General features: G+C 32.1%; 2 protein-coding genes across 3 annotated transcripts; one reads left to right on the top strand and one right to left on the bottom strand.

Annotated features, from left to right (window-relative positions):
- The first annotated feature begins 2,460 nt into the window (after positions 1-2,460).
- Positions 2,461-4,662, top strand: LOC116122048. Its single transcript, XM_031407960.1, has 6 exons — positions 2,461-2,713; positions 2,795-2,902; positions 2,976-3,106; positions 3,241-3,341; positions 3,535-3,597; positions 3,977-4,662. Exons 1-6 carry the CDS (start codon positions 2,485-2,487, stop codon positions 4,059-4,061), a joined length of 717 nt encoding a protein of 238 aa, XP_031263820.1. The 5' UTR covers positions 2,461-2,484; the 3' UTR covers positions 4,062-4,662.
- Positions 4,550-6,518, bottom strand: LOC116122046 (putative S-adenosyl-L-methionine-dependent methyltransferase Mvan_1345). 2 transcript variants are annotated; one of them, XM_031407959.1, is made up of 3 exons: positions 6,442-6,518; positions 5,918-6,301; positions 4,550-5,359 (listed from the first exon to the last, which is right to left on the bottom strand). In XM_031407959.1, the coding sequence occupies exons 2-3, from the start codon at positions 6,297-6,299 to the stop codon at positions 4,731-4,733; spliced, it is 1,011 nt and encodes a 336-aa protein (XP_031263819.1). In that variant the 5' UTR covers positions 6,300-6,301; positions 6,442-6,518; the 3' UTR covers positions 4,550-4,730. The 2 variants fall into 2 exon arrangements, with proteins under 2 accessions (XP_031263819.1, XP_031263818.1); XM_031407958.1 differs by lacking the exon at positions 6,442-6,518 and having other exon boundaries at positions 4,551-5,359; positions 5,918-6,381.
- Between the last annotated feature and the right edge of the window lie 5,008 nt (positions 6,519-11,526).

Raw genomic sequence — 11,526 nt, 5'->3', positions numbered from 1 at the left:
GCCATCACTGCAGGAAGGTGACCGAAATCTGTCGGAATGGCACACGATCAATTGGATCTAGTCGATTGTGCGACCAGATCTACGGCCACAGATCTGGTTGTCGTTGACGACTATATCTTGGTCATCGTCAACAGCCATATTTGGCTAGACCCAGCCGTAGATATGTTTGTTGCTAGAAACATATAGATCAGCGCACGACCGGCCAGATCGAGTTGATCATGCGTCGTTACGGTGTCGGTGAATGTTGGCAGGTGATAGCAGCTTGGGTGAGTTGAGGTGTTTTTGTTAATTTTAAAATTTTTATTAAGAAAGATAATTGTCAATGTTTTAAGTTGAATGGAATAGAATTAGATTTTGAAGAATATTCAAATAAATGTATTTTTGGTTTTTTAGAATAAGATAATGGGAAATAGTGCCAAACGCAGGGGAGATTCGTAAGGGCTTGGAATAAATGTAGAGATGGCAATGGGCCCGACATTTTCGGGTACCCGGCCCGGCCCGGCCCGAAAGGGAAGGGCTTTACCCGAGGTTGGCGGGCTTGGGCTTGGACCTGGGCTTGATTTTAAGGCCCGACCTCGGGTACGGGCCGGGCATGGGTATATCTTTAGGCCCAGCCCGGCCCGGCCCGAAAATTTTAGTATTAATTTTACTAATTTACCCTTATACTATATATTTAATTACAATATTATCTTCTATATATATATATATATATATATATCCATTTTTCCCAAACCCTAACCTCAATTTTCATCCCATATTAAATGTTTAACATGTTAAAATTGCCTTTAAATTAGTTAGATGGGTTTGGTTCAACTTATTAAAGTGGATTTCACCATAACATATTATGCACAGCTGAAAAGTTAGTATAATAAAATATTATAGAGTTTTAATTGCTCACTTATTGCTTAAATTATTTGCGGAAATAGCTTCAATTAATATTTAAAAACCATTTCTAAAATTAAAAATATAAAAAAAAATTGAAATTTATTAATATTTAAAAATAAAAATTATTAAAAAAGGCGGGCCTGGGCCGGGCCTGCTGTTATTAAAAACCCGTCGAGCCGGGCTTGGGTTTTGCCTATCATACCCGTAGCGGGCTCGGGTCAGGCTTGGGCCTGTGTCATGAGGTCGGGGCTTGGGCCTGGGCCAAGGGGTACCCGGTCCCGGCCCGGCCCATTGCCATCACTAAATAAATGGTGGGTTTTCAGGATGCATGTTTTTTTAATTTTTACTTGTAATTATTAATTGTTATTTATAAGTGTTTTGTGAATTAATTTAACTAAAGTCTGTTCAATGTTTATTCTTCATTGAAATGGCGATTGCGGCGCCCTTGTGGTTTTTCTACCTCATCAAAGACGCTTGGAGTTGGAGAACAGATCATTTAAGCCAAGCGGGATATGTTTCGAAGGACATTTAAGATGAAATGTTATAATATTGTTTAGTTAAATAGAGTTGGATGGTTATTAGAAGGTAGGATTTGAAAATTAAAAATAGTTGGATAATTTAGTATATTATTTTGATAATAGGAAAACAAATATAAATTTTGATTTGGTATAGGAATAGAATAGGGAAACAAACGCCTTTGTTTAGTTATTTAAAATAGTATTTTATTATTATTAGATAGAGTTGGGTGGTTATTAAGAGATATGATTTAAAAATTAAAAATAGTTTCTGTTTGGTACACTCTTTAAAATACTATTCTGGTTTTTCCAATAAAGTTGAAAAGAAAATTGGTATTTAGTTCTTTTATTCTCAAAATATTATTCAATTTCTTTTAAACCCCCTAAATTTGTTAATTTAATTAAACATCTAAAAAAAAATTTAAATTGACCAAAACACCACAGCAACCCCACATTTACCAGATTCCGCCCACCACCGTCGAAAGTTAGTTGGAATCTGATATAATGGCGCACTACTTGTTGAATCTGGCTGGTAGTGCACCGATCTAGCCTTTTTCGGCCAAATCTATGGCCAAAGATTTGGCTATCATCTTTGGCCGTAGCCAATCATCAACGACGACCAAATCTTTAACTATCGTTGACGATCAAATGCGACCAGATCTAGTCGTCAATGACCAGATCTAGCCGTAGATCTTGTCACCGTAGATCTGGTCAGAAAATGCCATATCGACGTCGATACAGCGACTCCGATGGTGGCGATTGGTTGTTCGTATTTAATGGGTGGGTTGAGGGTGTTTTTGTTAATTTTTAATATTTTATTATAACAGTGTTTAGTAAATAAACAAATATAAAATATATTTTTGTTAATTTTTAAATTCTATATCGTAATACTTATCCAATTTTATTTTTTTAAAACTATTATTCTAAAATATATCATAATAATCAACCAAACGACCAAACGGGTTGGAATAATTTACGATATGATTTTGAAAATAGAAAAATAAATATTGATTTTGATTTAAAATACTAATATAGGATTGGGAAACAAACAGACCTATCTCAAGCCCGGCAGTTACGCTCCATCATGGCACCGGTAGTTACGCTCCTTATCTCAAGCCCTCCCGCCACTCTCTCTTCCCTCTTATCATTCCGTCCAAAACCACCATTTTTAGATGCACCCAAACATCAAAACCAACAACTTCTAAATCATGGAGTTAAGTTCCGCCGTAGAGATTGTGCTTTGCTCTCATTTCTCAGTCTCATGCCTTCTCTCTCACATCCTGACCCAGCCAATGCTTTCTCCATTGGAATTTGTACGGAATACTATTCCTTGCACACATCACTTTCGTTGATTAATCACCATTGAAAAACCTGATTGATTGTTTTCTACGCAGCAGGACCAAAGGATTGGCTTAAAGAACAAAAGAAGAAGTCCTCCAAGTTTCTTTTGGCCCCAATCGATGCCTCACGACAAATCCTAAACTCCGCCTATCTATCACTCAGTAAAATTCACTCTCTTCTTTCTACTTTTCTTGTTTACCTTTTTAATGAATTCAATTAGTTGGTTTTGAATAGCGGCTAGAGAATCTGATTATACGGAGAAAGAATTAGAGGAGGTTCAAACGATGTTGAAATCTGCAGCTAGAGATTGCATTCCTCAAGAGAGAAACTCCTTTGTTGCATTTCAAGCCAATACAGGCGTAGAGGTTTGGTTTTTTACTCTCATTTTTTAAATGATTAAGGCTTTGTTTTAAACTAGCTTAATCAATGCATATTCTTCTAATTAATTACATAACCATGAAAATCATGATTATTTTGTTTTGGTTGATGTAATTAACAGGTTTGCACATTCCGTTTGATAGTGAAAAATGCTGCGTCGTTGCTTGATAATAAGGATCCCAAAAAATTGGAAGCTGAAGCTATATTAAATGATCTTATAAGGTAGTCGTTGTGCATATGCCATACAGAACATCTCTGTCCGTGGATTAAATTGAGATTGCTTACTTGATCTTGCACCAGTTGGACCCAATTGGTTTACCCTTTTGCCCATTTTCTATTTGCTATGTAGTGATGACTAATATATTAACAGTGTATTTTCTTTTTCTTTTTTCCCTATATGCTTCTGATGCTGCAGATCTTTTACTTTGCTCAACGGTGTGGCTGGTGATGCTGATATCCAACTCCCTTCGACAAGAAGGTATGTCTTCTATGTCACGCTTACAGATGTGGGAGAAAGCTTTCACCTTTGGTTTTCTATTTTTTTCTTGGAAACGTTTGTCTGTTGTTTATAGGAATTTTGAAACATACCACTTTGGTCTTAATTTTAGTGGTTCTCTCCTGGCAATAATGTGAGCCTTGTTTCAAATAAATATTGCATGACATCATGAAAATCTTAATTTGCCTAAAGTGAAGCTATAAAGAAAAAGAGTAATAAAACTTGTTTCTTGTAGCTGCTTCACTGTAACTAAATTTACATCTCAACTATCGTTTATCAATTAAAAGGAAAAAGAAATAATGGTACATTTATCTTCTTTGCTTTTCTTTCCTTCTATAATTATTGTAAAATTTTAATGCAGACAGAAGTTGGCGGATGCTCTCGTGGATACTGTAGCTTCCCTTGACAAATTTGAGCAGGGCATTAAGGACTGCCTTGAAATTTAGCCGTTCTGGTTTTCTCCCGCAGTTAAAACCTATGTTGTGTATTCTGTTCAAGATTTTGCAATGCTTTTGTTTTGCTGGAGTTGGCTTTACCCTTCTAGGTACTGCAACTATGGAAGTTTATCTATTTCCGCTTGCTCTTTGATGTGTCCACTTTTTGTTTTCCTTTCCATTTTATGCCTTTTCTCTTGTTTTATGTTCTCCATCCTTTGGTTTATAAACTGCAAGCTACTGTAATATTATTGCGGAAAAGAAGATAGTTTGCATTAAGTTTTCCGAAATGCTACTCGCTCAATAAATAATATTAGTTTGTAAAGCGCTCTCTCTCCTTTTCCTCTAAAAGCCCAAGGATAAATGTTACTTCATAATGTTATATAGATTTATTATACTTCTGAAGAAGTTATTGTGCCAATCTTATTTTCCGAAAATAGAGCTACACAATCTTACTCAAATTTTACTGAAGACAGAAGTTGGCGAACGCTCTCATGTGGCTTAGGACAAGAGTAAACAACGCATAGTATGTAGCATATTATCACACAACTCAAATGCTGTGCTATGGCATGGTTATGTGTAAACATTTTTCTGTTCCTTAGAACAAGCTACAAACAATGATATTACATCTACTGCTATAATTGAGAGTTTATTTCTAGGTTCTACATTATATTACATGGCTTACAGAGTTGTTTGAATTGGAGAACCAGAAGCCTGCACCAAATACAAGCGACGACAGGGTGTTCCATCATCTGGATTGGTTTCTACAGACCTGGGCAAGCTGCGGAGCTTGTTGAACAGGTTTAATGGATCATCCATGAGCCCAAAATGAGCATCTGGATCACCAATTTGTGAAAGCTTAACATGAGAAAATCCTAGAGATGGTAGGAGCTGATCAGGCCAATCGCTGTAGAAATGGAAGACAGAATTGCATAGTGTGGTTGACGGTTTATTCATGAAGTCTGCTAATAAAACAGTGTGGACAAGGGTGCACTTGTCAGCTATGATCTTCAACACTTGCATGGCATCGGTCTGGGTAAGGTAGTAGATAATACCTTCTAGAACCCACACTGTATTCTTCTCTGGCTTAAACCCTGATATCTGAAGCTTTTCAAGCCAGTCATTTTCTCTGATGTCAGCTGCTACTCTGGTTAGAGATTTTGCTGTCATCCTTAGCTGCTGTTGTTCGTCTTTGGAATCTATCGCTTCTTGTATGAGAGTGGTTTTCATTTTCAAGACTTCTGGAAAATCTACTTCAAAGATGTCACTTTCCTTCAAGCAGCCTAAACGATATGCCCTTGTGTCCATTCCTGTAAATAGTAAATGTAATGAACATTTAATTGATCATAAAAACGATTCTTCTGTTTTTTAAATCAGGGGCATGTTTTTCCTTTTTGAACCCCAATATACCATACCTCTAGGGTGCAAGCTATCCACCCAAATCATTTAATGGCCATCTATTTACACATATAATTATTCCTTAGAGCTTAGATTATACAAGTCATGGTTCATAATTTACTATAATTATCAAAATATCCATTTTTCTGTGGTGTCTCTGCATCATTCAGTATGAGCATTTGTTTTATTACAGTTGTGCCGTCTGGACCGGTACCGGGAAAACTTCAGATTCCGGTCCGGAGAACTATGAATTTTGGTCATAACTCATAATCAAGGGAATTGGGCGGGGCCGGCAACTTAAGAAAAAGCGGTGTACCTGAAGCATATGCCAGTGCCAGACATTATCGAATATGGTTTCTAGTAATTACATCTATTAGTATTAGGTCCAAAACATGAAGATGAATAAGCTGCATTCCTTCTAGTATTCTTATTATAAAACATGTCAAAATGGGAGTAGAGTGATCACAAACCTGCACCGAGGAGAACAACCTGGGCGGTCTTGTCAGTGAAAGAACTGACAGCAGCTTCAATTTGTGAATCAAACCACAGGGTTCGAACAGCAAGAATTACGCCTGAAATTTCTCTGGCATTATTGAGGTTGTCTTTCTTTATCTTCTCATGAGTGTTTCTTAGATAAGTCTCTCCTGCAAGCAAATCTGCAAGTGGGTCGTGGATCAAATGCTTCCACAAGGCTCTTCCTGCTGCCGTTTGGCATGCTGATCGTCGGAGGGAGTCCCATTCATTATCAACTGTAGCATGGATTTCTCGAACCGTATCAGTAAATAGCAACTGCGGGAGCTTTAGCTCATGCCATTGTGGATTTTCAGGCAGTCCATTTTCGTGTTCTGACATATCTTTTTACATAAAAAAAATATATATATATCAGGAGTGATAGAAGGGAATAGGGAGATAATGCATGCAATAAATAATAGAAAATATTTTATGAAAGAAATAAGAATTGTAGTTAGGGATGGATAAGAAAAGAGAGCCACACATAACCAACGTTAGAGAAAACTTTCAATATCGTATCCAGCTTCTCTGCCTTAATGAAAAGTTATGTTACAGAATAGTCCACGAGTATCAAATGTTTCTTATGCCCGTAACCTGTCCATTATGAATTTTAAAAAAAGTAACAATGAATGGTTCCCACCAGAGAAGAGTCATTACAGGATGTATGCGCGTGGCTACCAAGTTACATCTTATAACAAGCCAAACCACTCTACCATTAATTGCTTAACGACGTACTAGTCTTTCGCTTGCTATTGGCAAGTTGACTTGACTGCTGTCCACACCACTCCTAGTACATGGCAGCTAGTGGCTGGCGCCAGGCTATTTCAATGGCCGGGTAGTTCCATTTGGCATTTAGGCAATTGAGTGGTGTTAAATTTACATAAGCAGCTGCTCTGATCGTTACCTTGTTTTTGGAATTTTATAATTTTTTTTTCCATATTTATTATAAAAATATACGTAATATGTAGTAATAAAATGTTAGAAAAAAAATAACTCCAAGAGATTGATCTGACAGTAAAAGAGGTTTGTTCAATCCCTTGAATTTTTAGGTTCAAATTTTAAGATTATCTATTATAATGTTAATAATATTATAACTTATAATTGGGGCTACCTTGATTTATCTTGTAAGATATTTAATATATCTTAAAGATTGATTAAAATATGCACAAATTGATAAGTTTAATTAAAAAAAATTAGCAAAAAATTTAAAAAAAAATTGCTACCCTTACTGTTGATTGTTGACCTTATAATTATTTGTTGCGAAGTTACTAAATGCTAATTTAGTAGAAGCTGTTATTACCTAGGACTGGTGGCAGAAGCGACAAATAGTAATCAATACCAGTAATTGTAAGAATAAGAAAAGATATGGCATAGTTTCTCTTGATAATTAATTTGGTATTGAAAAGCCAGCTATATGCGGAGATTTTTTCTCTGAAAGTGAGACTGGAGCCGTCAGGTAATTGAAATTCAATTACAAATGAAGTTGCTTCAAAGTCCACAGTCCTACATTACTGCTACTGTGCTACATGCATCGTTCTGAACCGACTGGGGCCTGGCCAGTTCAGATTTCAGTGTTAGGTTTTGGGTCATTCACTACATGGAGAGAAAGGTGAATCAAACAGTCATCATCCAATTGCGAGGCAGCCACCCTTCTTCCATAAAATTCAATGCAACTGCAAGTATAAAAGAAAACCACCCACTTGGAGTCTTGGGCAGACAAACCCAAACCTTATCCGCACGGTATTTAGCAGAGTTCAGTTGCGTTTAATTCACTTGGCCAAACGAGTTCCACGTACCCCAAAGTTGATACAAAGACAGATTGATATCCAAAAGATTTAAAAATAACAAATAAATATTTCTATCATATCGTTATAAATTTTTATCAAAAAACAGTATAGTATTTCATATACAGTTACAAATTTTTAAAATTTAATCTTTTCTCCGTATCAATTCTCACCCCAAGCCCGTTTGTACGACCTCTTGCATTATCGATCGATTTTTTGACCAGATTTAACATTTTCTACGAAGTTCGGTGATAAACAGTGGCATGACCCTGCTGGCATACGCTGGAAATGGAGATCGATGGGTATTCTAGTTTTTTCATCACTTTTGTCTTTTAGCATATTCTTAACAGAACATGATAGAAAGTGAGATTTTGTCATTTCTAAACCTTTTGGTAGGGGTGAGCGGTTCCGGTACCCTCCATTTTCTAGGAAAACCGGAACCAGAACGCCACAGTGGAGGTTCCAAAAAAAGGAACCGGGACCAGAACCGCACAGTGCAGGTTCTTCAGTTCAAGGAACTGGAACCTAAAATGCAAGTTCCGGTCCTTTCCGGGGTACCTATAAAAAATTCAATTACCCCTATTAGTTTAAAAAATGATAAAAATACCTTAAAAGTTTACAAATACACCCTAACAAATATACTTTGGGTTTAGGGTTAATTATAATGTAATATTTATTAATTAAACTGTAATCATTTAATTGAGTATGTAATAGTGTTATAATAGAATGTTATAATTAATTAAGTAATCATACCTAAATTTATAATGTAATGTTTATAATTAATAAAATTTTAATCATTTAATAAGTTTATGTAAATTAGTAAATTAATTACTAATATTTATAATATAATGTCATAATCAATAAGTAAAATAATTATGTAATGTTATATTAATTTGATCATACTAGAATAGTATAATGTATTATAATGAATTAAGTAATCATACTATAAATCTATATTTTAATATTATAATTAATTAAATTTCAAATCATTAATTAATATACTAATGTTTATAATGGAATGTTATAATTGATTAAGTAATCATATTATAAATATATAAGGTAAGTTATAATTAATTAATTTAATCGTTTAAAATAATGTAATAATATAGTAAATTACTATGTTTTAATATAATGTTATAAATTTATGTAATCATTTAAGAGTAACACTACACCACTAACACTTCTCACTAACGCCACATGTCAGCTCACAATTCGTCAATTCACTGGGTGGTCCATTTGTCCAATAATAAGTCCCACCTAACCAAGCCAATCACAAACTCCCACGTGTGGTTAGTAAGAGGGATTAGTCAGAGTGATTAGTGAGGTTAGTATTATTGATTATTAAATATGTAAGCATAATTAAGTAAGTGACATAATTTATGTAAATATAATGTTATAATAATTGAAATAATATTGATTTAATGTAATGCTTAATTAATGTTTATAATGAAATGTTTTAAGGTAATGTTATAATTAATTAAATTTATAATCATTTAATTAAGTATTGTGCTAATTTTATGTATGTAAATTGATAATTACTAAGTTTGAACATAATATCATAACTCATATCAATTAAGTAATCATTTAATTATGTAATGTTATAATTAATTATGTGATCACATTATAATGTAAGTTATAGTAAATTAAGTAATCAGTTATAATCTTTATGTTATGTTATAATTAATTAAAATTTTAACATAATTAAGTAATGTAATAAATAATAATGTAGCAAATTACTAATGTTTATAATGGATGTTATAAATTTATAAACAATTAAGTAATTATTAACTTTGTAATAATTTATTAATTAAGTGATCATAATATAATGTAAGTAATAATGTTATAATTTAATAATAATATTTAACTATAGTAATATTTAATTAATTAAATTATAACTTTAATTAAGAATCATTTGTTTATAATGTAATGATTAATAATGTTTATTAATAATGTTTAATCAATAAATAATCATCTAATTATGTAATGTTATAATTAATTATGTAATCAACTAATCGTACTATAATGAAATAGTGAAATGTTACAATGAATTAAGTGATCATACTATAAGTTAATATAGTATTATAATTTATTTATTTATAATAAAATATTATAATAATAAGTAATCATTTAATTATAGTAATATTACAATTATTACATAACGTACTATAAATTATAATTTAATATTGTAATTAATATAAATTTTTAATCATTTAATTAATTTATGCTAATGTTTATGTAGTAAATTAGTAATTAGTAATTTTATAATATAATGTCATAATCAATTGTATACATTAATTATGTAATGTATAATTAATTATATAATATAAATATATAATATTATAATTTAATGTTATAGTGAATTAAATATAAGTAATCATACTAAATTTTTAATGTAATATTATAATTAATTAAATTTTTAATCATTTAATTAAGTTGTATAATGTTATAATAAAATGTTATAATGATTAAGTAATATATATAAATCTAATATATAATGCTTAATTAATTAAATTATAATTATTAATTAAGTAATATACTAAATGTTATAAATTATAAGTCAATAATTAAGTAGCAATCAATTAATGTAATGCTATAATTAATTATACTAAAATCCATTAAGTAATGTTATAAAATTATAATTAATTAAGTAATCATTTAACTATAATGTAATGTTATAAACTTATAATTGATTAAGTATGATAATTAACTAGTAATTAAATTTATTAATGTTTATCAGTCTATCGTATATAATTAATTAATTGCTAATTTATTATAGATATACTTAGAAATTGATAATTGAAGTAAATAACTAAATATATTATTACTCAATCAAATATACTATTTTATTCAAAAATAATTATTTTAATAACATTAAAAATGCAAATTATTCACTTAATTAATCAAAACTTTAATATTAATGTATTATAATATATTAAAACTTTTAATATGGAGTAATTTATATGTAATAAGTATAATTGTATTCGTATATTTATTTAATTATGTTATTCTAAAAATTTAACTTTTTTTATTTTAAATTATTTTATATGTAAAATAATAGAAACCCTCAATTATTCACATTTCACAAATATTTCATTGTAGTCCAGGTTCCAAACATGTTCTAAAACAAGTTATAAAACATATTCCAAAAATCAGTTCCAAATCGGGTACACTCTATAGGTTCCAAACAGGGTACCTTTTTCACAGGTTCTAGTTCCGGTTCCTCCACACACAAAAACCGGACCCGCATAGTATCGATTCAAAAAAATTGGAACCGAAACCTATGCACACAGTGCCAATTCAGGGTAGGTTCTGGTTTCGATTCTACCTGTTATCTGTGCTCACCCCTACCTTTTGGGTACCATTTTATCTATACAACAAACTTTGGGTATATGTAAATAGTTGCCCCAATTAATTTTATTTCATATGTAATGGGTCCACATCCACCATGAGTGTTCGCCAAAACACAAGTTATTACATAAGTGGAATGATTTCATATAAAGCTTCGCTTGGATCTTGGAACAAAGTGTAGCAAATGGGACAACCTAAGATGCTTTAGCATTATACCCGTGCACACGTGGCCTCGAAAAAGATACAAACCAAATAATCAGATACTAATAAAAAAATCAACGGTTCAGAATGTTGGTATAAGAAATAGGTAATCAAATCGTGGGTTGGAGATTTATATTGAGACCTAAGTAAGTGGAAAAAAATAATTTGATAAAAGTGGGTCCACCCTACTTGTAACAATCATGTTCGGCTGAATAGATGCGAACTCATACACGCAA

This window comes from Pistacia vera, unplaced genomic scaffold (assembly GCF_008641045.1).
Source record: "Pistacia vera cultivar Batoury unplaced genomic scaffold, PisVer_v2 Contig1301, whole genome shotgun sequence".
In the NCBI taxonomy this organism is placed as follows: domain Eukaryota; kingdom Viridiplantae; phylum Streptophyta; class Magnoliopsida; order Sapindales; family Anacardiaceae; genus Pistacia; species Pistacia vera.
The sequence above is the reverse complement of the archived record's forward strand: the minus strand, read 5'-3'. Positions and strand labels throughout refer to the sequence as shown.